This window comes from Cannabis sativa, chromosome 6 (genome assembly GCF_029168945.1).
Source record: "Cannabis sativa cultivar Pink pepper isolate KNU-18-1 chromosome 6, ASM2916894v1, whole genome shotgun sequence".
Lineage (NCBI taxonomy): Eukaryota > Viridiplantae > Streptophyta > Magnoliopsida > Rosales > Cannabaceae > Cannabis > Cannabis sativa.
Window position 1 is genome coordinate 64,091,065 of NC_083606.1, and position 25,020 is coordinate 64,116,084.

Below are 25,020 nucleotides of genomic sequence, written 5' to 3' on the forward strand. Positions count from 1 at the left end.
TTATAATTCTATGTGTAACTAATTTATTTGTTTATTTGGATGATTTTAGTCTATATATCTCAAATTATACTTTTTAATTTTTATAATTCGGTTATAGCAAGTAAGAATATTTGGATTGATGTAATCATAACAGTATATATATAGCTTTAGTTGAGCATGAATTGTCCATTTGATTTTGTTTTAAGTTTAGATTTTACAATTGTATTTGAATACTTAGCTATATATATGTGGATTTTGAGTTTATCGGGTTAATTTGTTGAAAATATATGTTTACTGATTTGCTCAAAACAAATATACATAAACACATATATTTTGTTGAATCCAAATATACATAAACACATATATTTTGTTGAATCTATCATGAAGTACTATGAGATTGATGAGAGGCTTCAAGAGAAGAATGATATTAAGATAAATTTGGAGAGCATTGCTTTGTTATAATATTATTTGGAAGCTATCGTATTTCTTGTTTTTTATATTCTTTCTTTCATATGTCCAGTTATATGCCTGCTACCCCTATTCTTTATAAATTTATTATTACTGGCTCGAGTTAAGTGTCCGTAGTAAGTGTGTAGCATTATTATTTTTTAAATATATTTCAAGTTAATCTCCATTCTCCTCTTCTCTTTCTACAAATTTTAAATTTGACTTTTCACTATTGATTTTCAAATAACCCCACACACTAATTAAAATTAGTTTTTAAACTATTTTAAATTATATGATTATTTATTGAATCTTTCTAATTAAATTATAGAGCACCTGACATAAAACTAAGTATGCGTGCCTTGCACGTAACTTTCTTCTAGTAATATTATATGTATCAATATAAATTTGACTCTGTATAAAAGTGTACACATAAACTATATTAATAATTAACGTAAAAAATGAAAACATTTTAAATTTGTAAACAAGTGAATAATTTAAAGGATTTTACTGTCAAAATTTGAACTTAAAAAGGTTAAGTCAAAGTCGAGTGATACTTGAGAAGAACTGAATTTAGGCTAAACCGAGGAGAGGAGAGGAACGGAGAAGAGGATAACAAAGTATAGTGTTGTACAGTTGAGATTTAGAGCGTTTGTGTGGGAGTGAGCTATGAGCTTGTCACTAATCCAAGCCTATTCTTCTGCTGAAGAAGAAGAAGAAGAAGCACAAAATGGCTTAACCCATCAAAAACAAGACCTCCGTTACAACTCCTCATCCGACGACGACAACGACGACGACCACAATCTCAACGATGTTGACGAAGATGATGAATCTGCCGCAATCAACCGTTCTATTCGCGACAGATCCCTTTTTGATCTCCCTCAACCCAGTGTCTCCGGGCTCCCTTCTGCTTTCGACGCCTTTTCTGAGGTAGATTTTGTTTGCCCTAGTTAGTTACTTGTTTGTGGAGAAACAGGGAAAGAAAGAAAGAAAGAATATGGGTCTGGTTTTTTAATGGAGGGTTTTTGTTCTTTTTGTGTTTTAATGGAGGTTGCAGGGCCGCCTCAGTTTCTAAACAACTCTGTTGAAGAGTTTGGTGTAGCCAAGGAAGTGGATCATCAGCAGTATGTGAGACATGGTAGACGCAGGAATCGTAGAGACAAGAAAGATTTGCCTGCTGGTAAGTAATACTTCCTTCCTTCTTTTGGGTTATGGATTTTGTGAGTTTTTATGTTTTATTTTTGAAAAAAGGTACATACTTGAAAATTTGAAAGTTGAAGGAATCAGAGACCTTGATACTAGCAACATTATATGCTATGCTTGGAAATTTTGTGACATAGGATGGGTAATGGGTTGTGTTAGTGTGTCATGAGACATTGGATATGCTGTAAATCTATGAATTCCAAGGAAATTTCTTTGGATGTGTGCAGAATGTTGGTGATTGTGTTTATGTTTTCTTCTCTCTACATACATAAACATATGATGCGGGCATCGATTCATAGTCCACTCACTTGAATCTGAAACAAAACTAGTCGTTGTTGTTGTTGGAGTCTTACAATTCTGAAAGCCTTTTCTTTTAATCTAGACTACAAACAAAGAACTTGATTGCTAAAAAGCTTAGGAAAAAAAAACAGAAAAGGAAAAGAGGAGAGCAAGATGTTGGCACCTAAAGAATTTAAATTAAAACAACCAGTCATATGAATTAAGTACTGTTGGTTATTTATTCGCTCACTAGTTTTCGAAGATGTGAAAGGATACCCATAAAAACTTAACTTGACCATCTTATTTTAGAATCGAACAACCGCCACTGCTATCGTTGGTGTAGAAGTGAATGATTAGATATGACACTAGGATGTGCAATTTTGAAAGACTTTGCAAGGTTAGGAAGTTGTGTTACAAGATTTTTTTTGACTCTCACTGTTATATTGGATCAGTTTTTGTTCTGGAACCTGATTTCTTGTTTTTTTTTTTCTCTTCTGAACTTGCTTGCACATTGCAGCATATGTAGTAAATTTGGTTTTACTTTTATTTCTTGTTCCTTTCTTCTTTTCCCCGAGAAATTAGGGCTAGGAGTAACTGCATTGAACTTTGTTTTCTTCTGTGGTTATTCTTTTTAATTTGTTTTGTCAGCTTCAGTGTTGAGCAGTGACTATAAGATCCTTTGATTGATTAGTGCCTTTCTTAAGTTTTTATTTACTAATGAAAACTATTCGAACATCTTTACTCGGATTTATAGGTGTGGTAGTGGAAGCTAAACCTCAACTTGTGGGAATCCATGAGCGAGTAAGAAGTGATATTGAGGGTAAGCAACCTCCACCAACAGTACCGGGCACAACAGAGGGAGGCAAGCGTGTGGCAACTGCAGCCAATCCAAATGCAGAGGATGCTGCAGAACTGCTAAGGTAACATTATGATTTTATTTTTTGAGTTGTGTCCCACTCCCCCACCTAATTATAACCATGCTCTCTACTAAAGTTCGACATTTTGGAATAGGTTATGAAGTTACTTGTTAGGTACTCAGGTTACTTTGATTATACAAGGCTGTAATGACTGGTTGATTTATTTGAGTTTCTACAAGCCCCGACTGTAGACATCATAAATTTTGAATCCTTGGTTTTTTCCTTTCAATTATTTCCTAGTATTTTGCATCATGGTTGTGTGGCATCCTCATGGGACAAAAAATCATGTGCATGTGCTCGTAATCATAGCTGTTTCATTGATCTCTGTGATGGACTAAAATTGAGATGTTTTACAGGATGTGTTTACAATGTGGTATTCCAAAAACCTACTCTAGCGCTCGTGGAATGGTTTGCCCAGTATGCGGTGATCGCCCTCCAGCTGAACCGGGCACAGAGACCAAGAAGAAGGTTAATATGGTCAAAGATAAAGAGAAGAATAAGAGGATGAAGGGTCAATCATCTCACGCTACTTGGAAAAGCGAAACCGAAATGCATCTTCGGCAGCAGTTCGATTAGCATCAACTATTAGGTTTATTAACTGGGATTGATGTAATTTGTTTTAGTAACATTAGGACTGTACAATTCACACTCATCGTTAATTGTTCACAGGAGTTACTGCAGTTTGATTATCACGTCCAAAGTAAATCAGGGCTATTGTGGTTGAGATTCCACATGAGGTCTACATTGATGGATGGCCATGTTTCATCTGACCGTGGCAAAGCTCATGTTTTGATTTTGTGTTACTATTTATTACCTTAAAGAAAGTTCACTACCATTAGTGCCTTTGAATTACAAACACCAAATTTTTACATGAAGAAAAATTAAAATTAATGGTTGTTGGAGTTTTCCCAACTCAACTAAAATATGAAGTGGTGGTATCTCAATAGCTCATTTCCAATTTAGAATTATTACCGATAAAATGCAATGTTCTTAATTTTAAGTTTGCGATCTTGATAAGCTAAAAACCTAAAAATTCTACCTAAACAGCTTTCATCTCAGAAGGGTCTTATCTTTTATCTATGACTATCTAGGCAAAGGGGATGAACTAGAGTGGAACAATTTAGTGAGAAAACTGGAAAAATGATTGCCCCATTATCGAATGCTGGCTAATGCCCAATTAAGTCAAGTACAACTTAAAGAATCTGCGACAACACCGCTTTGAAACGATTGAAATACTTGAGAAAAGAAAAGAAGCCATACATGTATATACATAATGAACGAGTATCTCAATGTGTTAATTCAAGCTATTGCAAAATCAGTGTACACTAAATGCATACTATGAAATGGAGTCAAACTGCATGCTGCCTGCACCTCCGGTTTCTACACTACCAAGTCATAACATAAGAGGAGAAATCTAAATAAGTTCGGAGTCCGAATGTGGACAGAAAGAATAAGAGAACTCAATCCGGTTGAGGAACAAGATAGACAGATGCCATCAGATTGTAAATGATCAACAGTTAGCAATTAGCATTATTTACAAGAGAGCTAGGCAACACAATCTGATAGGATTTTCAAACTTGAAACCTTTGACAGTTTTAGGTTCTATTGCCACCCCTGAAATAGTACACGAACACGAATATCAATGGAGAGCCAGTTAGAAGCCAGCAAGATATTTAACTTGAAGTCCCTGGTAAAGAATTTGTTTTGGGCAAAAGAGCAAAAATAAATGCTTCTGCAATAAACACTGGCCACCAGTTTCAAGTATTAGACCTGTATGCGAATATGCGAGAATTGATGGCAAACTCATTCTGCAATCAACTTCATTCAATGAATTGGATGATTGAGAAGGTCTGCCAATTGGTGATGCCATACAATGTTTATTGAACCTGCAGTAGAAGAGAGAAAATGGATAGCAAACTAACTCTGCAACTAAATCATAAAGCATGGATGATTGGGAAATTTTACCTTTACCACCATTAAAGTCTAATTAAAACTAAAGAGGTTTGTTGGGTGAGACTTGAAGTAAATATAGACAGTAATTGTAAGACCTAATGAGTCCATTTGGCTTAAACAAGAAATTGAGTTACAATGATCTGTAGTTTATATATAGATAAAGAGCCCAGGAGAATAGATACAAACAAAGTTTAGAAGGTCAATATATCCACAATCCTAAATTATCTTGGAGCCAAGTTAGAATACACGTCAATATCAATAAATGATGAGAAGGCTAAAATTGCCAGTAACAAATGAGAGTAATTCCAACATCAGAAGGAATAGCATACTCTGGACTCTGATGGATAGATCACAGAACAAACAAACAACTTTTCATACCACTCCGGATACACAACGAAAAATACTACTAGGAAAATAAAACAGGCAAGATCAAACACATGGGATTGACCTTTCACTAACATTGGGCCTCAGAAAACATTATTTATGGGACATTAAAAGTACTTCTTAACTAAATAGTTGTACTGATGCTAACCATGGTTTATCTGTCATCATTTATCAGTGTCTCTTTTTCACCGTGAGCTGTTGTTTCTTCCTGGAAAACCTGCTTCTCAGCCATCATTGGAGGACTAGAAACAGGCTCCTGAATCTGTTAATTAATATCAGAGAATAAGCAAAAAACATATGCAGAAGTCGTACATTAAAATCAAAATTCTACTACAGAAATAAAAACCTTACCAAAACATGAGGCCTAAGAGATCTTTCATTAGAAGGGACTCTAGCTCTAGATGCATCTGAAGGTCGGTGAAAAAGCAAGTGTGCTATTGACCGGTCTATTGGATTCGTATCAGTTTCAATGTCCATAAATCCAGTGGTGCACCTGGTAGACACCATTACAATTAGCAAAAGATTTCAAGAATATAATGTTATATGTATATATATATAAATATATACATATATATATAGAGCTAAACCATTCACTAAAACAAATAATACTATACAACTGATAAAAACAGGAAGAAAAAAAGGTAACACAAGATTTCAGAGCTTCAATTTCGAGTCCCAGTGTTTGTAAATCAAGGTATCAAAATCATAAGTGGTAGAATTTGATGTTATTATTGGTGGGAGGGAGAAGTGGAAGTAGAAGTGAAAGGATTAGTTAGGTTGATTTTGAGATGTCTGGTTGTTTAGTTGAAAAGCTTGTAGGTGAATGGAAGGGTAGGACATGAGCTTCAAACACCAATTAAGTCACATTTGCAGTCTTTCAGGAGTGCAAAGACTATGGAGGAGAAAATTAAATCCAACACAGATCAAATTATTATTCAACTATGATATAGATATAATGCATACACATTATTCTTATAGATAAAATTGTTGTCGTACAATAAAATGGTTCCTTTCCTTGCACTTATATTTAGTTTTTGTTAAGAAAGATGGGTTGTATAATAATAAGAGATGATGAGGTATCATCCAAATTACAACCTAACAATCCAAAGAATTTCCATTCATTAAGCGGCATTGAAAATGGAAAAACATTAAAAAACAAAATCCTTATAACCACTCTATCCCTCCTACATCCTCTTCCACAATTTTGAATATTTTATTGATTTCTTATAACCAAATAGTCAAAAGAATGGCATTAATAGTTGCATTCTACAAAATCTTCTTCCTTCTTCCCATAACTCCCCGACACCCGCCTAAACCCTCCATTTGCTGCAATATATCCGGACAAAATGTGCTCATCAAACTCAATCAACTCCCATTTGTTGTAAGCCCACCCCAAAAGCCAGAGTGAAAGAGCAATGCAGAAATAAGTGATCAGTAGACACAAAACTTCTATTACAAAACACACCAATTTAGAGATACCTGAAGGAACGACTGACATCATTGTAATTTCTCAGAAGTATTTAGCTTATTAAAAGCTACCAATCACCCTCACATCTTCACTTTTGAGGGAGGCAAATATTTTTATATAAGGGTGCGTTTGGAAACCAAAGCCACCTTGTAATTATTACAATTGTATTTGAGTGTAATTTGAGATAATCACTCAGTTTAACGTGTTTATCTAACCATGTTATTACACAATAACTATGTCATTTGAGATAATTGAAAGGTCCAATTATACTCTCCAATTCTCACGGCCCTCTATGCCAATTAGGTATAATTACAAAAAAATATTTTGTTCTAATATTAGTTACAAAAAAAATTATTTTTTGTGCAATTACTAATTATGTTGTTAATTATCACATCACAACCAAACTCATCTTATTTTAAAATATATTGTAATTACTCGACTGTGTAATTACTGCCATAGTAATTTCACAACCCTAAGGGCGCGTTAGGAAAGTCACTATGTAATTGAAATTGACAGTAATTTGGAGTAATTACAAAGTTTGGCATGTTTGTTTAGCCAACCATGTAATCGGAGGTAATTGAGGGGTCTCAATTACACTCTCCAGTTCTCATGGTCCCCATGAGAATCGGGTGTAATTACATTGTGCAATTACAAAATATTACTAGTTTTAGCTAATTAATGTTATTAAACTATGTAATCACCAACTCATTTACTGAAAATAAGAATTCATATGCAATTACTACTTGACATCCAAGCACACAATAGAGTATAATTACTCTAATGTATAATTTCCAAGGTAGTAATTACACGATTACTTCCAAACATACCCTAAATAAAATAGTGTGGAGTGATTTCATCATTCCCTTGTAAATAATCTCTTAAAATTGTTTTGCTAGAAAATAAATCCAAGCCATTTAGCTTCCAAATCCTTCTAGCACTAATATCACAGCTAAAATCTGTAGTAGCTCTCTCCCACCTGTCCCTAAACTCTACTAGATCTTCCCAAATTCTTATTTCTCCCCTTGCTATAGAATTGATTTGCAGACTAATAGCTTCATATGGTAAGGGAAACTTATCATCCATAGTGACTTCCTCAACTCACATCCTCCAAATGGGATTGTATCCCTATTACCCACGCCTAGTTTGAAAGTTATATGCTTGAAAAACTTATATCCTGATGAGATAAACTTTCAAGGGGTTCTATACGCGACTCTAGAAACCATAGAAGTATTTATTGATCTAAAGAATGAAAATAGCCCCACCAAATGATCTCATCACTAAGGGTGGCAGTTCGTATTGGCATGTCAAGTTCGTGGTGTGTTGAGATCTTAATTTTACTTAAAACCTGTTGACACGAACACAACTTGTATAAATTTCTTGCGTGTCGAACCTGTGAAATCTTGTGTCGTTCGTGTTGTGTTGGCATGTTGTAAACTAAATTGTTTTTTTGGTATCATCGTGTCATGTGGAGTTCTTAAAGTTATTTTAGATGACTGGCACGAACACAAAGACGACCCATGACACGAAATATTGATAAAATACGGACACAAAACGACAGACATAATTTTCGTGTCGAACCTACAAAATCTCTAATGTGTTCGTGTCAAACACAAGTGTTAATTCTCCACATGACAAGATCCCCCATCAAAAAAATCTCTCCAATCTTCAACTTCTAGGTTTTTACTCTTTAGATTGGACCTACATTTCTTCACTAATGCCTCATGACTCACTACAACAATAATTCTCTAAAGCTTTTCATATTTGCCAGCAGGAAAGATGCCAATATTCAGTTCTCATCTCCTCTTTTCACAAGCTTTGCCACTATTTTTTGTGGTTCTTATGAAAGAGCAAAGCTCAAGCAACTCTAATAGGTGTCTATAGTCGTTTTTATGGTTATTAAAACCTCATTTTTTAGAGGTACCAATGCACAACATCATGAAAATAGCCCCTTTTCTATGTAGAAGATCAGTTCACTAAATAAACATGATAGGAAATGAGTTCACAACTCAGAATTTCCTTCCTGTTCTGAGAATGAATGTGTGAGCTTGTGTGACGAATTAGCTACTGATAATTTTATAACACCAGAAAAAAAATCTGACATGCTTCAGACTTCTGTTTTGGCAGAATACACCCCAAGAAAACTTGTATAATCAATCAATTAAAGTTATGAATCACTCCACATTCAAAATATTTCAAATTCTCACAACATTGTATGGCAAGAAGAAGCAAATTAAAAGTTGTCAATAACCTCTTAGGGAAAGTTGGTACGCGGTATTACATCGTATTACATTGTATTGCATACAATATTTTTATATATTACTAAATTTGAAAATGATCTGTAGTACCATACAATACAATACGATATAATACGGTGTGCCAAACACACAACTGTTAAAAAGGCGGCCGAGATAATCCCTTTAAAGATGGATCAACTAAGAAATAAAGATTTAAGTAGTCATATCAGTGCTTTGAAGGCACCTTGGTCATCAAAGAGTTTTTTTAATCCTTTGAGCAAAATGAATTACCATTTGGAACTTTATGACATATATGAAACTGTAAATTCTTGTAGGTAATAAGCATTTAATCAAGAGAAGGAGCATGCGCATAAACCAAAAGTAACTCAAACCATCTATGAAATAAACAAATATAAGGAAAACAAAAGGTAGCATACTTGTTTGTTTCGTCAATAATCAACGCTCCATTACTATCTCTGTTATCTATACCGCCACTTCTTTGATTAGCACAATTATGCCTCTGTTCAGCACTCCTAGCCAAGCGATAAAGACTGTCTCTTATGCACAATTTTGTCCTGACATCCAGCTAAACTCAAGCAGGTTTACTTAATTAGAATTTGTATAAGTAATATTCCCATAAAATTAAAGAGTTATCTATCAAAACATTAAAAATCATGATCCTTTCAGCACAAGAGATATATCCTTGAAAGTACGGTCAACAAGAAGAAAAAGACTTTTGTACATAGTTAAGATTTTCAAAGGAAGTTGAGTTCATGCTAAATTGATAATATTAACTATTATCAAAATCAGATCTGTACACGCACCATCAAATCCAATCATACTCGAAAAAATAAATAGAAGTTCCTAAATGTCATTGGAAAGAGAAAGACAGGCATAGATGGAGAGTTGCTTGCTATGAAAGCAAAATCTGAGTCCTCTCACAGATAAATTTATTGATTTTAATTCTAGTTTTAATCATCAAGTTTCCCAGTAATAATAGGGGGTGAGATTTCTGTGTTATATTCTTGTCTGGTAGCAGACAATTTATCAGTACCTTTTCCATAACTTGCTGCAGCTGGCGGAAACTTCTTGCTTCAACTGAGATATCATTTAGTACAGAGCTAAGGCAAGACTTCTCCTGTACAGTCGAAGAGCCCAATTCAGCTGGAGCATCAAGGCTGCTTCCTTCAACATCACTTTGACCTTCAATCTGCCTTTCAGATTGTTGCAATTGCTTCTGATTTAAAGCTGCACCGTTAAATGCCATTGGACTTGTTGAGGCCACATTCTCAAAATTCTTTGTAAAAGAGGATTGAACACTTTGGCAGCTATATAACTTTTCTCTCTTTCCACTCATTGTTATGGCAGGAGTCACTGTCGATGCATCACGAGAACCATCCATAGACTGCAACTGGTTAGATGTGCAGGAAGACTCCTTCAAGGCAGGAGATGGACAACCATTGTTCTCCGATTTTGTACCAGAGGGAGTTGGACAGACTGAAATATCGGAACCGTGAGCGTAGTCCAGGTGCATATACGGAAGTTTACTATTTACATAACTCATCGAATCTGATTCTGTACTTTGCTTATGTTGTTGAATACTATGTGTAGAATAAACTTGATTGGATAGTTCTTCATGAGGATGCTTCATATCTGTAAATTGATTCAAGTTATCATAACTCTGAAAAGAAATACCACTTTCTAGGTATTGATCTGTGTTTTCCCCTTCTGACTGAGTCTGTTGCTTTGGCTGCTTTTTACTCAATGTAATCTGTCATGCATATCTTAAATCAGTAAATGGAGTATTGATCAAAACATATAGCTTCTAAACATCTTACGATAACTCACAAGGATAAAGAAAAAACCTAAACATTTTACATGAAGCAATCCTATAAAGGCACCAAGCTATGACTTGAGCACAGGCTAGATGGAAGCAGAAGTCGCCTTAAATCAGTTTATCTCTATGGACACAAATTACTCCAGCAAATGAAAGCAAGGTTATAAAAGAACTTCATTAGTATCACTTGCTTCAGATGACATGCCAGATGCAAGTTTCTTACATATTTAATGTCAAAGTGCAATATTCTATAATTTGGAAGATACTTTCTTGCAACACATTTACAAATTATAGCCGTATAAGTTATCAAAGCACAGACAACATTTTCAGATATTTGAAAGCATGGAGAATATGTTTACTTGTTCTTTTGGCATAAAGATATCTTCGCTTCCAGATTTTGTATCTAACCCATTTAAAAATGATAAATGACCAAGAGCAGCGGGATCATCAGCATCTGTATTTTGTAAACACACACTGTTACCAACAGAGCCAATTTTCTTTTCTGAATGGGTTGAATAGCCTACACCGTCTTGCTTAAAATCTTCATCATGATTAGAAACACCTACTGATGAACTAGCATTTGAACCTGAAAACTTTAATCCAGACTTGTTTTCAGACCCTTCAGTTGCATTTGTAGGAGGAAACCAGCACAACTCCTCATCATTGCTGAGACTCTCTATTCCAAATGTTGAGTCACAATTTCTGCTGAGAAAAGACAATGATCGTATAATAATATAATTAGTGAGTGACATAAAAGGGAAAAAACTTAAATGAAACCTCTGAGGTTGCAAAAGGTACCTAAACATCCTGTCAACATCTTCAAAATTTCCTATATCTTGCCACCCATAAAATAACAGACCCGCATTTTCTTTGTCTTCATTATCATTATCAAAGAAACTGAGATCATTGCCAGTTTGGGGTACTTGACCAAGTGGATAACGATATACATTATTATCGACTGCAGTACAACGATCACCCATGATAGCATCATCATTACAGTAATCATGGGCTTCGGATTCCACATTGCTACTTTTGAAAGAAAATGTGGACCTCATTGTATCATCAGATGCTATACTAGTCACTTCTTTCATTGCATCATTGTCACGTGCAGAAAACAAATTATCAGGACTGTGAGCCCATGGACTCTTTTCCAACATACTGTGGTTACTTGTCACAGAAGGTAATTTTCTTTTCTCCTTTCCTTGGATATGGTATAATTTAGATGAAGTATCAGTATTAGCAGCATCAATTACTTCATTCTGTCGCTTCTTGCAACCACTCCCCTCTTTTGGTGAATGATCTCCATGTGTATTAATAGGATGAGGCACTATATGATCATCACTTTCTTCAAATTCATCCCACACGTTATCTTCAAGCTGTAAACTCACAGAGAGCAATTTAGGCATATAATATGACAGTCATGGTAAAAAAGGATACATCACAATAGAAAACTAACAAATTTATTTAGATATAGTAGTTCCAAAATAATAATAATAAAGAGAAACAGACACGCACACACACCCCCCAAAAAAATGGAGTTTAGTAGGATTCAGTCAATTGAGAGATTAAAACTTATAAGCAAGAAAAAATGAAATCACCATGAGCTTCCCTTTAATAATTTATAACATGTAAAGTGGAACCATTTCATAAACCAGTTAGGTTAGTTTAATCATCAATTCCAATGTACAATTCTTTTAGGTGGCGTTTGGTTGGAGGTAATGAAATGGAATGGAATGGAAACAATTTTCATTCTATTCCTTGTTTGGTTGCATTTAAAATCATTGGAATACCATTCCGATGGAATGACCTTTCCATTATTTTGGTGGAATGACTATTCTATTTTGAAATGGAAGGAAAGACCATTCAAATGCAAGATTTGAAAAAATTTAATAATTTTTTATCAATTTTTTTAGGCATTTTAAATTTTATTCCATTCCATTCCTATTCCAATTCCCATTCCCATTCCCATTCCTATTCCTATATTTTCATTCCTCCCAACCAAACATTTTTCTCTTTAGTAAGCATTCATTATTTCGAAGAAGAAAAACCCATCTAAGAATCTTACATTAAAGGTAAGATTTGAGACAATGAATAGCATTTTTGTTCATTGTGAGTTTGCAATGTCCCTATGGTCCAAGTTTGAGACAGAGTGGAATAAACAACTCCAGGATGTTGTAATTAGTTTAAGAACAGTGTGTAATACTTAGGTGAGAGCATCACTTTTGCTCTCATTGGTGAGGGCATTTTTTCAGCCTTTGATTTTTAAGCTGGCAGTAATGGTTTCTTTGCTTATGATAGGTATTTTGTATGGGATTGTTAACACTTCAACCCACGTATGATCCAAAAAAAAAAAAGAAAAAGAAAAAAGAAAAAATGAACCCACGTTCAGCACTCAATTAAAAAAAAAATCAATTCAGGTGGTACATTATTCAACATTTCTTGTCATTATTTATTGGCTGTAGAGTGTGACAGAAATTCAACAATGATAAGTAGGATGAAAATATGGAATTTAATACATATAATGTGAACAAAATAAATAGTTAGATTTGGATGAGATAAGTAGAATGATCTTTTGAAAGTTGGTGTTTTGCCCAAAAAATATTGTGAAAAAGAGAATAGAGGTGTGGAGATCTCTTATAAAAATAAAACCAAAAGCAAAACAAACCAACTAGACGAACAATAATAAGATCAAGGATACATTTTTTTTTTTAGAAAAAAACAAATTAAAGAAAATAGTTTCATCTCAATCCTTTGCAACATAGAGATATATTTTTTCTGCCAGAAACAGAGAACATAAAAAGCGATATAAAAGTTGTAAACAAACTCCAATTAAAAATTTGACAACAGAAACACAGGAAAAAAAAAATATATATCGTACTCTATTACCAAAAAGGCGTTTTTGAGGCGTGCCTCAAGTTGAGGCGTTTAAAGAGTGCACCAAGGCGTGCGCCTTGCTGAGGAGAAAAGAGGCCTACGCCTTAATGGGTGAGGCGCTGAAATGAGGCATGAGGCGTTGAGAGGTAAGAGGCGTGCGCCTCAAATTTTGAATGTGAAATGGGCTATTTGAGCCCTGAAAAAAAGGCCCAAATTGTTATTTTATTTTTCTGCTGCCCAACCTTATAATCCTTAAAAATATCCCATAAACATTAATAAAAAAGTCTAATAAAATATTTAAGTAAGCCAAAATAAAACTTAAAAATAAAAACCCCTGATTCTATCTTCTTCCTATCTCTCTCTCTTCTTCACAGCAGCTGTGCAGCTGCTAATTTCTTCAACCAACAAAAAAAAAAAAATCGCTGCTTTGTGCAGCTGCTAATTTCTTCAACCAACAAAAAAAAAATCGCTGCTTTGTGCAGCTGTGTTCTAGGATAGTAGAATTTAGGATTCTAATTCTAAAAATATAATTATCTTTGTTTTAGTTTGATTTTTATGAGATATATCTTTTTGTATGTTTGAATTTTATGAGACATTTTATGTTATTATTTTTATGAGATATTTTATGGTGTGTGTAATTTATGTGACCGTTTATTCATTTTTAAGTGCTCTAAAAGTATTGATTCCATTAATTTTTGAGGCTTACGCCTCATACGCCTCGAGGCTTACGCCTCGCCTTACAAGAAGAAAAAAAATGCCTCAAGGCTCATTTGCGTTTTTTTAAACATTGACCCCATGAATCCCACCCTCTCATCCAATCAAATGCCAGAAAAAATGCTCCTACTAGTGAGAGCTAAAGTGATGCTCTCACTTAAGAATTTTATCAGAATGATGATAATTTGGAATTATGGAGTTTCAGCATTTCAGAACAAGGATCTACACTATTTGGTAATGGATAAAAAATTTGGGTTTTGAATTGGCTTTAAAGTGTGAAAGATGAGAAGTTCTTTTCTGATCTATTGCGAATAGGATGTTGGATGCAAATTCATAACTTACCTTGAGATGCTTAAATTCAGGTTGCATTTTTTATGTGTGTTTTTGTTCTCACAAACTCTCGTAGACATTAATGTTGCGTTTGGTTGGAAGTAATGAAATGGAATAGAATGGAAAAGAATTAATTTTCATTCCATTCTTTTGTTTGGATCAATTTAAAGTATTGGAATGTCATCCCAATGGAATGACTTTTTCACCATTTTGGTGAAATGACTATTCCATTTTGAAATGGGAAAAGATCATTCCGATACAATTATCAAATTTTCTTTTTTTCTTTTTAAATTTTAAATTTGTTATGATAGAAAAAAAATAATAAAAGAAGATTACAAAGTTCTTTAGTAATTTAATACCTCATACATGCACAAGTCTGACATTCCTCCAAGATTCTTTATCCTCCACCGAGAACACATGCAAGAGTTTGATCTGAAGTCATCTTTTATGACTGTATGATTAGTTAGCTATCTGCACTTATGCTTTCTACAGCAGAAAAGAGCAGAAATAATTAAATGAAAAAAAATGACTGAAGAAAACAAAGAAAAAGATAATAAGAAGACATAAATTGGTCATAGTTAGAAATGCAATAAGCTAACTATGTAAAATGTTGTAAGAAGGACAAATAAATCAAAATTAATAAAATCTCATTACTTTAATTTTATTTAAAATGTCTGATATGTTCTATCACCTGCACATGCTTTTTGTTTTGCATTAAATTTTTCTTTCCTTTAAAATTGCAAATCTCACACGACCTTTGACAGATCAGTGTGCACCATATATGTATACTCACTTACTTAGAGATGGGACTCCTAGGCCTGCCACTGTTCACCTCTTGTTCCTCCAACAACCCTTAATTTTACATTTGCGTTGATTGTTATCCTAATTGAATCTGAATCGTGCAATTCATTGTATACCTTCCAATCTTACAAATAATGACGCTGGAAAGCTAACCACTTTTCTGAACAATTGACTTCCAGTAAACGAAAAAGATTTTCTCATGGGTTGTTTTCAAGGCCAAGAAACTGCCCTGTTGTCGGCTTGTGCCTGTGCCTCTAAACTAGTGCTTTGCTATCCAATGGTTCAAACCCTATTTATTATAGCACAAAAGAGCCAAAGTGCTTGACATCATTATGAGCTTTTCTTACAAAGACTTCATTAAAAACACACACACACACACAAAAAAGTTATCTAGTTCCCATTAATTTACTTAATTATTCTTTGTATTCTTGCTTTTTTCATATTTTTATTTAAAAAATTGTTTCTGAAAAATGAGATGAATTCAGTTTAAATGGAAAGCTGTTCCATGATTCTTCTCTCCTTAATCTTATTGTGTAAAGCGGGTTTCTTTTAGAAATTAATTCCACTGAAAGTCTTTCACCTTCTGTCTGATACAGTTTGAAGTTCAAAATAAAATATATCTGATCTTTCCCCCACTACCGTTTGCAGTGAAAAAGAAGGTTGTGCTAAATCCTAATGGTGTTGTCTGCTTAATGGGGATGGTGCTAACTTGGCTAAAGTAGTCTTAATAATATTTTAGAAGGCTAGAAATTGCAAATTGATCTATTAAAAGTTCATCAAACCATTAATAGTTACTTCCTACAGTAAACATTTTGCTATTTAACTAGTTTAGAGTCTACTTTTATCTATTGTTTTTACTTTTCTGCTGTAAAATGTTTTAGGTATTTTCAGTCAGTTTGAAATATACAATTCCACTAATTAACTAAGCCAAGAAACAACTCAATCTAAACAAGTAAAACAAGAAACACTCCAAGCCTTGATTTAAAAGGAAAAGAAGCTAATCTTACCCACATTTCTAAAAGTAATTACATAAGCAATTACCCAGGTGGGTAGCTCAAATGTTCAGACATGTAGTTTCCTCAACAGAGTCACAGGTTCGTGTCCCTCCCAAGTACCTACATAGCAATTGCTACCGTTTTATCGTGTTAGGAGGGGAGGCTAGTTTCAAAAAAATTAAAAAAAAAAAAAAAAGAAAAAAAGGTTACAAAAGCAATTTCTTTTAAGCTCCCCCAATCGAAATTCTAATTCTCATACCATTTCTTTTCCCCTTAAAGTCTTATACGAGTTAAAACTTATACAAATAACTTCAAACATAACAAAAGTCAAATCAAAATCTCTACAAGGAGGAACAAGTTCAAGTAATCCTATTTGCCAAAGAAAGCTAAAAGTAAATTCGCAGTTTTTATCTCAGCCAACTTAATCCAATAAAATATAACACTAAGCTCAGATTTCTATTGGATCGTTCCAGAATAATATAAGTTTTTTGTTTTACAAAAAAAAAATAATAAAAATCAATCCTAACCTATTTATTACAACATTTTCTCAGCAACCAAACAGAATACAAACCAAAACAACAAGGATAATTACGAAACAACATCATTTGTAAACGAAATTGGAATCTGAAGAAACCAGACCTAAATATCAACTCAAAAAAATAAATATTAAATATGAATAAAAAGGAAACGAACTGACCTGAATATTAACAAATTCTCATAAACAGCAGAAATTCCTGAGAAAACCAGAAAGAAAATAAAAGGAAAACGAAACAGATTAGCCCTAATCCAACCCGGGAAATCGAACCGAGATTTCTGCGAGATTCCTCGAGCTTTTTTCTCTCTCTAACAAGCTCTCTGCGCTGAAGAATAATTTTTTTTTTGTTGTTGAAAAAATAATAAAAAATTATTAATATTTTTCTTAGGTTATATAAAAAAGAGTCACGAAATGATCGACACGTGGCAATGAGATCGATACAAGGAAGAGTGTATCAAAATTCGTGGACGAAAGGAAAGCGAGTAGATCCGATCTGTTTCGACCTCCTAATTGGCCGAGTAGAAGGCAGTAGGTTCTCGAAATTCGACACGTGTCCTTCTGGACCCCACCCTCACCTGGGTTGCTGACGTGTCCTTTGCTTTGCTTGTCATTTACTCATTTAAGTTTTATTTATTTTTTCAGTAAAGAAGATAATAAAATATTAATAATAAATTAATTCTTGGCACTTTGCTGCCGACCTTGGTGTGGACTTTTGTTTATGGTTTTATTTAAAGTTTCTTTAAGTAATGGAGAACTGACCTAATTAATTTTTGCTTAACAATTTCGTTTAGGGGAACTAGATGGATGCACGTGCTCCACAGTGCAACATTTTTGAGATAAACAAAATGAGAAATTATTTTTTGTTTTTTTTTTTTGAGAAGAACAAAAATGTTGTTAATTCCTTCAAAATTTCAAATAAATGAAAATAACAACAAATGAGGATAAAATCCTAATTTTACATACTCTAACAAAAAAACATTTAACAACAATAATACAATTGTTAGAATATTTTACTAATATAATCGTAAACATAATTTTATATTCACAATAATTTTATTTGACTGGTCTTGATGTATTACAATGGTTTTTTTACAAGCTAGAACCCTAGCTTCTTACTATAGTATTTTTACAATGATTTCTCAACCCTTTGGATGAGGGTGTAAGGTGGTCTTTATAGGTTAAGAACTAGGTACGTGTGTATCCATAACCTGCTATATTTTGCATGTAAATTTGGCCCACTAATAGGGTAAATGCATAAAATACATGACTATAGGCCCACTGACTGAAGCCCAACTCGTGGGACGGAGACAATTCGTACATCTAGGGATCGCGCGATCCTTGACAGATGTCCTACGTTCGTTGGTTATATGTATTGTAGTGTCAATATTGTGTTGTTGGACAAAATAGTGGTTTTCTTTTAGTGGTGTGCGCACTCTTAAACTTCTACATTGGCGACAAACCCTTGATCCTGTGAGATTCGGTGTCAGATGGCTACCACGTCATCCTATACAAAGTCTCTGAGGCGCCTCTTGGAGTGTGCTCTCCGGACGTATCCCAAACACTTAGTTGGAGGGCTCCAATCACTTTTTCTCAGGAAGGCAGGAGGCCCTCTTGATCCGGACAAGTCCTGTCTTGGAGGTGTGCCCTCTGAGCCTTAGATGGGATTGAACCCATCCATTCGCATGAGCTTGGACACATTCTTCTGTATGGGGCTGGGCCTACCTTCTTGGTAGGGCTTTTAGCCAGACCCTAACAAAGCAACCTTAAGTCAGGAATGTCATGTGTTACCCTTTTAAAAATGTAGATAACATTTACTCCCAAGCATCCGAGACTTGAGAGTGGCGGAGGCTTGCAGGCATTATGACAACCAGTACTCTCGTGATCCGTAAGGGGAAATACCCGATAAGCTGTGCAATCCCACATTGCATAGGGAAGGTCAAGTGTGATGATTTTGAGACTGTGTAAGTATGGGACTACGCAATTGAATAGGGCTTAAATGGATTGATTGGTATACCTATATCAACAATGTGCATTCTGTTTTCTAGTAGCCCATCACGAAAGAACTCCACAGTTAATCATGCTTAACTTGGGGTAATTTCAGGATGGGTGACCTCCAGGGAAGTTTTCCTAGAAAACGTGCAAGTGAGGAAAAAGCACGTTGAAAACACTCGTGTTGGTCTGTAGGGCCAGTCGTCATTCCAGGAAGCAGCCAGAGTGACGTACTCATGTATAAAAGCCATAAATCCATGGGGAAAGGCCCAATAGAGGCTTGAAGTAGGGGCGTTACAAATAGAATTAAAGCCTTCACCCAACCTGAAGTGTGTTCGACGAGGACGTCAGTGTCAGATGTTGTTTTACTAGGATCTAGATTTACTGACATATATGTTTGATTTACCATGTAGTAGACTTACCTTTTTTAAAATCTGTGAACAACTCTAGGCGAGCTTTACACATAGCTTTAAATGCAATGTCATCTAGCTAAGCATACAAACCAGTTGACTTCTCCTTTTCATTTACAAGTTCTTTATCAGTCTCTTCAATCTTATTCTGTAAAGTTTTAAGCTTTTCAACGACCCTCTTGTTTTCCTCCTGAAGCTTTTTGTTAGACTTCTTAAGGGCAGTGCTCTCCTTGTCAAGCTATTTGCGATCTCGACAAATAAAAATCACATCGGTAAGAGACTGTCAGGAACAAACAAAAGTTAGAACAAATAAAAACCTCAACAAGAAAGAAGCTTTAAAAAGATACTTACTTGATATTGGTTTTTGAAGTGACAACACCCTTCAAAGATGCAAAAGTGCTTGAAGGTCCCGTAATTGATGATTGCCCCTTGGAACCAGTTTTTTGAGTCGTGGCCTTCTTGGCTCTTGCCAAAATATTAGAAGAGGATGGCATTATGAAAGACATCCTCTTAGTGTATTGGTCTGCTAGAGTTCAATCTTCCTCTGTTAAATGAGTAACAATAGAAAACTTAGCCCCAGTCAACTCTAAAGTTCGCTTCAATAGGTAAACAAAGATTCGACCAGACAGTCGAATAAGGAAATTACCTTCTTTCCGCCCCTTAACTTTGCTCCAAAGAAAACTTGAAGCCAAATCTTTTTCGTTCAAAAATATTTTCCACCACCTATCCTCCTGAGAGATTGCAAAAATCTCTCGCAACTTTCGCTTGTTTTGGGATGACAAAGCAGGAACGGTCCTTGGTTCTCCACCTACAACAGAGAAATGCAAACAAATTAGAAACACAAGAATCACATACAAAATGTAAGATGCCAGAAAATATAATGGCCTAATGTGTGGCACCCACCTAATACCCTCCAACTAGTATGGAACCTATCAGCTCCATGTGTGAACATTCCTTCTCCATGGAAGAAACAATAAAATTCTTTCCAATCCCGATTTGTGGATTTTGGTTTTCAAATCAAAAACTGGTCCTCATTTCGACTTACAAAACTATACCTCCCCTTTTCTTTATCATGTTCTTTTACGATGTAAAGAGCACGAAATTCTACTAAGTCAACACTTATCTCAAATAACTCAAAGAACCTTTCAATACTAAAAAGCAATCTCCAAGAAATAGGCATTAGTTGGCTAGGAGCGATTTGATACCAATTGAGGATCGATAAAACAAAAGGTGGAAAAAGAAACCTGAAGCCTCGAAAAAAGGTATGCGAATACATGCCACACCAATCAGGAACATCCCAGTCTATTCTTTCCTCCCTCCTAAGTAGCCTCATTTTCATATTACGGGGAATGCCATAAGCCGATCTCATTTGAGCTAGGAGTGGAACCGTCAATTTAGAGCCAAGATTAATGCATAATATACTCTGTGATTTGCCTAGGAAACTCGGTCCATCATCCTCATTCACTAATTGAGCTAACCCAATTACTGGGACTTCTTCTATGTCTACCGCTAACCCAATTGCATCATGGTCATCTACATCCTGACCATAATACTCTTCTGCGACGGTGACAGGAGCGAGAGACGAGGCATCCAGAACCTCTCAATCAAAATCGCCATCCATGTCCGTAAGGACCACAAAATGCCAACCATTGCTATCAATATCGGAATGTATCGATCTAGCAACCATATACTAGGGACAAAGCGTAAGGGGTACCCACTTTCTTTCTACTACTCAACATAAGTAAAAATACTATTAGAAAATATGGTATCTACTAGGGATGCCGACACAAAGATAACCCTCCTTCAACATTCTATGGTCCCAAGATAGATACATAGCTTGGGATCTACACTTTTTTGCTACTCAACAATCCTAAAATGGATGCAGAACACAATATGGACACTCTTTGTTACTCAACAGTTCAAGCATAGAAACAAGCATCTAAAAATACATTCCCACATTTCTCTAGAATTTTCTAAACGCCCAATCCAAAATTCCTAGCCCAAGCCCACAAACATATAAAAATTTGAGAAAATTACACTACATATCTCTTTTAACTTGATGCGTTTAATTTTTATCCTCTTTCAAAATATCTTATATTTACCTCTTTTTTCAATCATTCTACAAAGTTTACTCCTATTACTTCATGATAGTTTTCATTCTTTTCTAATCAAAATGTTGCCCCAAACTTTCTCACAAATCTACACATCCATCTACAAAGAACACAAATTTATTATGTTTGAAATTATGTCTTAGTTATGTGAGTGTGTGAGGATAATTTGGGTACAATACTCATAAAAAGAGGTATATTTGAATTAAATTTTATTTGGAGGTAAATTTGTTTAATGTATAACAAAAGAGGGTATTCTTCAACTTCTCCCTAAAAATTCTCCTATCACCTTTTTATAAATCAAAAAGTCGTTTTCCTCAAAACAAAAATAAAATTCACCCCTATATATATGCATATATATATGGGTATGCTCTTAATGGGTATTACCAATGTATGGGTATTTTATTCTTGACCATTGGATCAAATATCTAATGGTTGATATTTATAATCATTAATTAAATATTAAAAAATTAATATTTCCTATTTTGTTATTCTTGTTGCCCCTGATTTTGCCCAATATACGTGGACCAACCAAACAAGGACACGTAGATCAAGCAATGTACAATCCAAAAATATTTGCTAAGTCTTTATGCCGTAAGGTGGCTTCCAGGACGTAGCTCCCGGAGAAGGCATATGGAACCCCATATGCTCCCGGAAGCTCGAAGTAACGTTAAGGCATCTCCGCGAAGTGTCAGGTTTCTCCTGAGCAATCAAGTCGCATTTAATGCCGCATGGGAGGAAGCGTGTTGGGACTGCTACACGCAATAAAGTCTGACGACACGACCTCCAACCAGCAACTACAAAGTAATGATCATTTAAGTCTAGCGACGGCTACACTCTGAAGAGTCACATCAGTCAAAAGACAATAAGGATATTCCACATAAAAGCCCTACAACACCTAGGGATTTGACCATGCATTACTCATGGTATATTCATTGGGAATGACCAACTTTATGGATACTTACAGATACATTTGTAAGGATAATTCTGGGGATCACCCCACCAAAAACACTATAAATACCCCCTCAAAGCTCATTAAATGGGGTCGAGAATCTTGGGCTGCATAAGAGCAACTAGAGTAAATACTCACCAAGAACATTCTCTGTATTTAGAAGAGTGAAACGCTCACCAAATACATTCTTTGTATTAAATTCATCCATAAATAACAAAGACTCGTGGACTAAGGCTCATTAACGCCCCAACCACGTAAAAATCCTTCTCTAATTTTCTTACAACTCTATAACTTTATAATATTTTATTAGTTGCCGAAAACCTCGGTCAACATTTTGGTGCTTTCATTGAGAGCAGCTGAGGGTTCCGAGGAAGAAGAAGGAATTCCAGATGATGACTACGAGGGAAACCTCGATGAGTATGCCTACGACGAAGGTAGTTACTCAGAGTTGGTGCTTCTCAGGCAAAAAGCTATCGATCACGAAGCCGAGATCGAAGCTCAGAAAGCACAAAACCAAAAAATGCAAGAAGTGATGCTGGCCATGCAAAAAGCCATGGAGGCGGCTGGCATTCACGTGCATCCCAAAGCAATGACTGCTGGACTTGGCAAGGAACCAGAGACATCCTCGCCTAGTTCCCAACAGCAGAAGTCTAGGGAGCCTAGCCCTATAAGGTACCCTGCTGAAGGGAACCAAACAAAAAACCCTACCTCTACCCCAGGGCGAAAGAAAAAGGCGCAGGATCCGCGAAAGGTCCGCTCAGATTTCCCTAAAGGGAAAGGTCTGCAGAGGGGCAAGCCCCAAAAAGGGAGCTTTGGCCCTCAGGATCGAGAGGACCGAAAAAGCGTTTCCGTGCACCAAGAGCCCGGGGGTAGAGGAAGAAGAGGACAGAGATGTCCTCCCGTTGATCTGAGAAATCAAATCAATGGGAACCAAGGTGACCTCCGGGATCACCTTGACCAAAAAAGATACGGACCCGCGGTCTCCACGGGTACGTTAAATGAAGGAATTATGGCGGAACTCACCATACTTTGAAAAGACATTGCCCGAGTCTCCCGAAGGCAGAAAGGGGATGACTCCGACTCAGATTGCGAGGACCGGGAGCCGTGTGCTAAGCATATCCTGGAGGCGGAGCTCCCTAAGAACTTCAAGATGCCCGAAATGGCAGCTTATACCGGGAACTCCGATCCAAGCGACCACTTGTCACGGTTCAACCGTGTCATGACGGTCATGAGAGTCAGCAATGACGCAAAATGTCTATGCTTCCCACTTACTTTAAATGGGTCCGCGGAGGAATGGTTCAAGAAGCTGGAACCAGGATCCGTGGGCTGTTGGAACAAGCTACAGACCAATTTTCGGAGACAGTTTGTCGCCGCAAGAAAGGTCAACCTGGAGGTCAGTGCCTTGACTAACATCAAGCAACTGCCCACTGAGACCTTGAAAAACTACATAAAGAGGTTCCGAGAGGAAGCCTCGAAAACCAAGAAAGTTGACGACGGACAACAGCTTGCGCTTCTCCAAGCAGGCATCCGTACGGGGACTCCTTTCTGGAATGAACTACAGCAAGAAGGAGCTGCTAGCCTTCAGGACTTCCAGAAGATAGTCCAAAAATATATCAACCTCGAAGAAGCCCAAGTAGTGGCTTATGGAGGATACTATCCCACCGGGATAGCAGGGTACATGCCCGGAGTACCGCCCTCGGGTACTGCCCCAACCGCAACTCCACAGACAAGCGGCATACAATTCTCTGCCACCCCTGGATATAGTCAGGGCCAGGCCTTGGCGCCAGCATCATCCCATTTCGGCAACCCGTCCGGGATGAATGGACAAACTCCTTCGCACTCCGCTCCGACCGCTAGCCTGGCAGGCCCTTCCCAGGGCTCGAGGAGTAAAAGGTCCTCCAAGGGCAGCACCCGGACGGGGGAGAAGCGCCAGAAAAGGGGGTATACTCCCCAGTACACCCAATACACGGATATGTCGGACTCCCAAGAGCGTGTGTACTTTGCTACTAGGCAAAATACACACTACCGGAGACCACAACCATTGTACAAGGATAGCTCCCGGAGAGATCCGAGCAAAAGATGCGAGTACCACAACGACATTGGTCATAGCACCAATGAATGCAAGAATCTCAAGGACGAGATTGAAAACCTAATCTGGTTGGGCCACCTCTATGAGTGGATCAAAAATAGGCTGCCTCACCTCAATCCGGGCCAGGCGACAGTGGGTGTGCCCCAGGGAACACCGGGGAGTACAGCAGGAGCATTACCTCCAGCGGCTCCCGCGGGCGACGCCCAGCACATCCCCGGTCTGTTGCCCAGACCTAACGGGAGGGTAGCCATGATCTCCGGAGGTCCCCATATCGGAGGAACTACTAGCAAGGAGCTCAAAAAATATGCAGGGGTCGTGAAACATAATGAGGTTTGGGAGGTTACTCAACTCCCAGCTCAAAGGCCTCGGCTGATGGACCAACCCATCACGTTCACGGAAGAAGACGCCAAGACGGTGCGCTTCCCTCATCATGACCCATTGGTCATAGAGACTCCCATCGCTAATAAAGTGGTGGCCAGAGTCTTAATTGACAATGGAAGTTCCGTGAACCTACTCTTCAAGGAG

General features: G+C 36.5%; 2 protein-coding genes across 36 annotated transcripts; one reads left to right on the forward strand and one right to left on the reverse strand.

The window, feature by feature from the left end:
• Positions 1–969: 969 nt before the first annotated feature.
• On the forward strand, positions 970–3,678 carry LOC115725034 (uncharacterized). Its single transcript, XM_030654446.2, has 4 exons — positions 970–1,353; positions 1,474–1,603; positions 2,660–2,825; positions 3,179–3,678. The coding sequence occupies exons 1-4, from the start codon at positions 1,093–1,095 to the stop codon at positions 3,396–3,398; spliced, it is 777 nt and encodes a 258-aa protein (XP_030510306.1). The 5' UTR covers positions 970–1,092; the 3' UTR covers positions 3,399–3,678.
• Positions 3,679–4,055: 377 nt separating this feature from the next.
• On the reverse strand, positions 4,056–17,442 carry LOC115725033 (protein LNK1). 35 transcript variants are annotated; one of them, XR_004013334.2, is made up of 12 exons: positions 17,110–17,442; positions 16,425–16,546; positions 15,414–15,706; positions 14,976–15,102; positions 11,497–12,074; positions 11,058–11,403; positions 9,916–10,632; positions 9,299–9,447; positions 5,511–5,652; positions 5,308–5,421; positions 4,593–4,708; positions 4,056–4,436 (listed from the first exon to the last, which is right to left on the reverse strand). XR_004013334.2 is itself a non-coding variant. In XM_061117395.1 (11 exons), exons 4-10 carry the CDS (start codon positions 15,033–15,035, stop codon positions 5,314–5,316), a joined length of 2,097 nt encoding a protein of 698 aa, XP_060973378.1. In that variant the 5' UTR covers positions 15,036–15,102; positions 15,414–15,706; positions 16,425–16,546; positions 17,110–17,442; the 3' UTR covers positions 4,056–4,708; positions 5,308–5,313. The 35 variants fall into 35 exon arrangements, 30 of the variants coding, with proteins under 30 accessions (XP_060973378.1, XP_030510296.1, XP_060973382.1 ...); XR_009688457.1 differs by having other exon boundaries at positions 4,593–5,421; XR_009688460.1 differs by lacking the exon at positions 15,414–15,706 and having other exon boundaries at positions 11,058–11,400; positions 16,425–16,532; positions 17,110–17,411.
• Positions 17,443–25,020: the final 7,578 nt, after the last annotated feature.

What these genes read in the sequence shown, in the direction of transcription:
- LOC115725033 (XM_030654440.2), bottom strand. Translation starts at nt 15,035, where the DNA reads ATGTGTTCTCGGTGGAGGATAAAGAATCTTGGAGGAATGTCAGACTTG. An exon ending in GATGTTGACAGGATGTTTAG is followed by an intron (nt 11,404 to 11,496) that starts GTACCTTTTGCA and finishes GTCTTTTCTCAG; the next exon opens with CAGAAATTGTGACTCAACAT. An exon ending in ATTATTGACGAAACAAACAA is followed by an intron (nt 5,653 to 9,298) that starts GTATGCTACCTT and finishes GGTGTCTACCAG; the next exon opens with GTGCACCACTGGATTTATGG.
- LOC115725034 (XM_030654446.2), top strand. Translation starts at nt 1,093, where the DNA reads ATGAGCTTGTCACTAATCCAAGCCTATTCTTCTGCTGAAGAAGAAGAA. An exon ending in CAAGAAAGATTTGCCTGCTG is followed by an intron (nt 1,604 to 2,659) that starts GTAAGTAATACT and finishes TCGGATTTATAG; the next exon opens with GTGTGGTAGTGGAAGCTAAA. An exon ending in GATGCTGCAGAACTGCTAAG is followed by an intron (nt 2,826 to 3,178) that starts GTAACATTATGA and finishes GATGTTTTACAG; the next exon opens with GATGTGTTTACAATGTGGTA.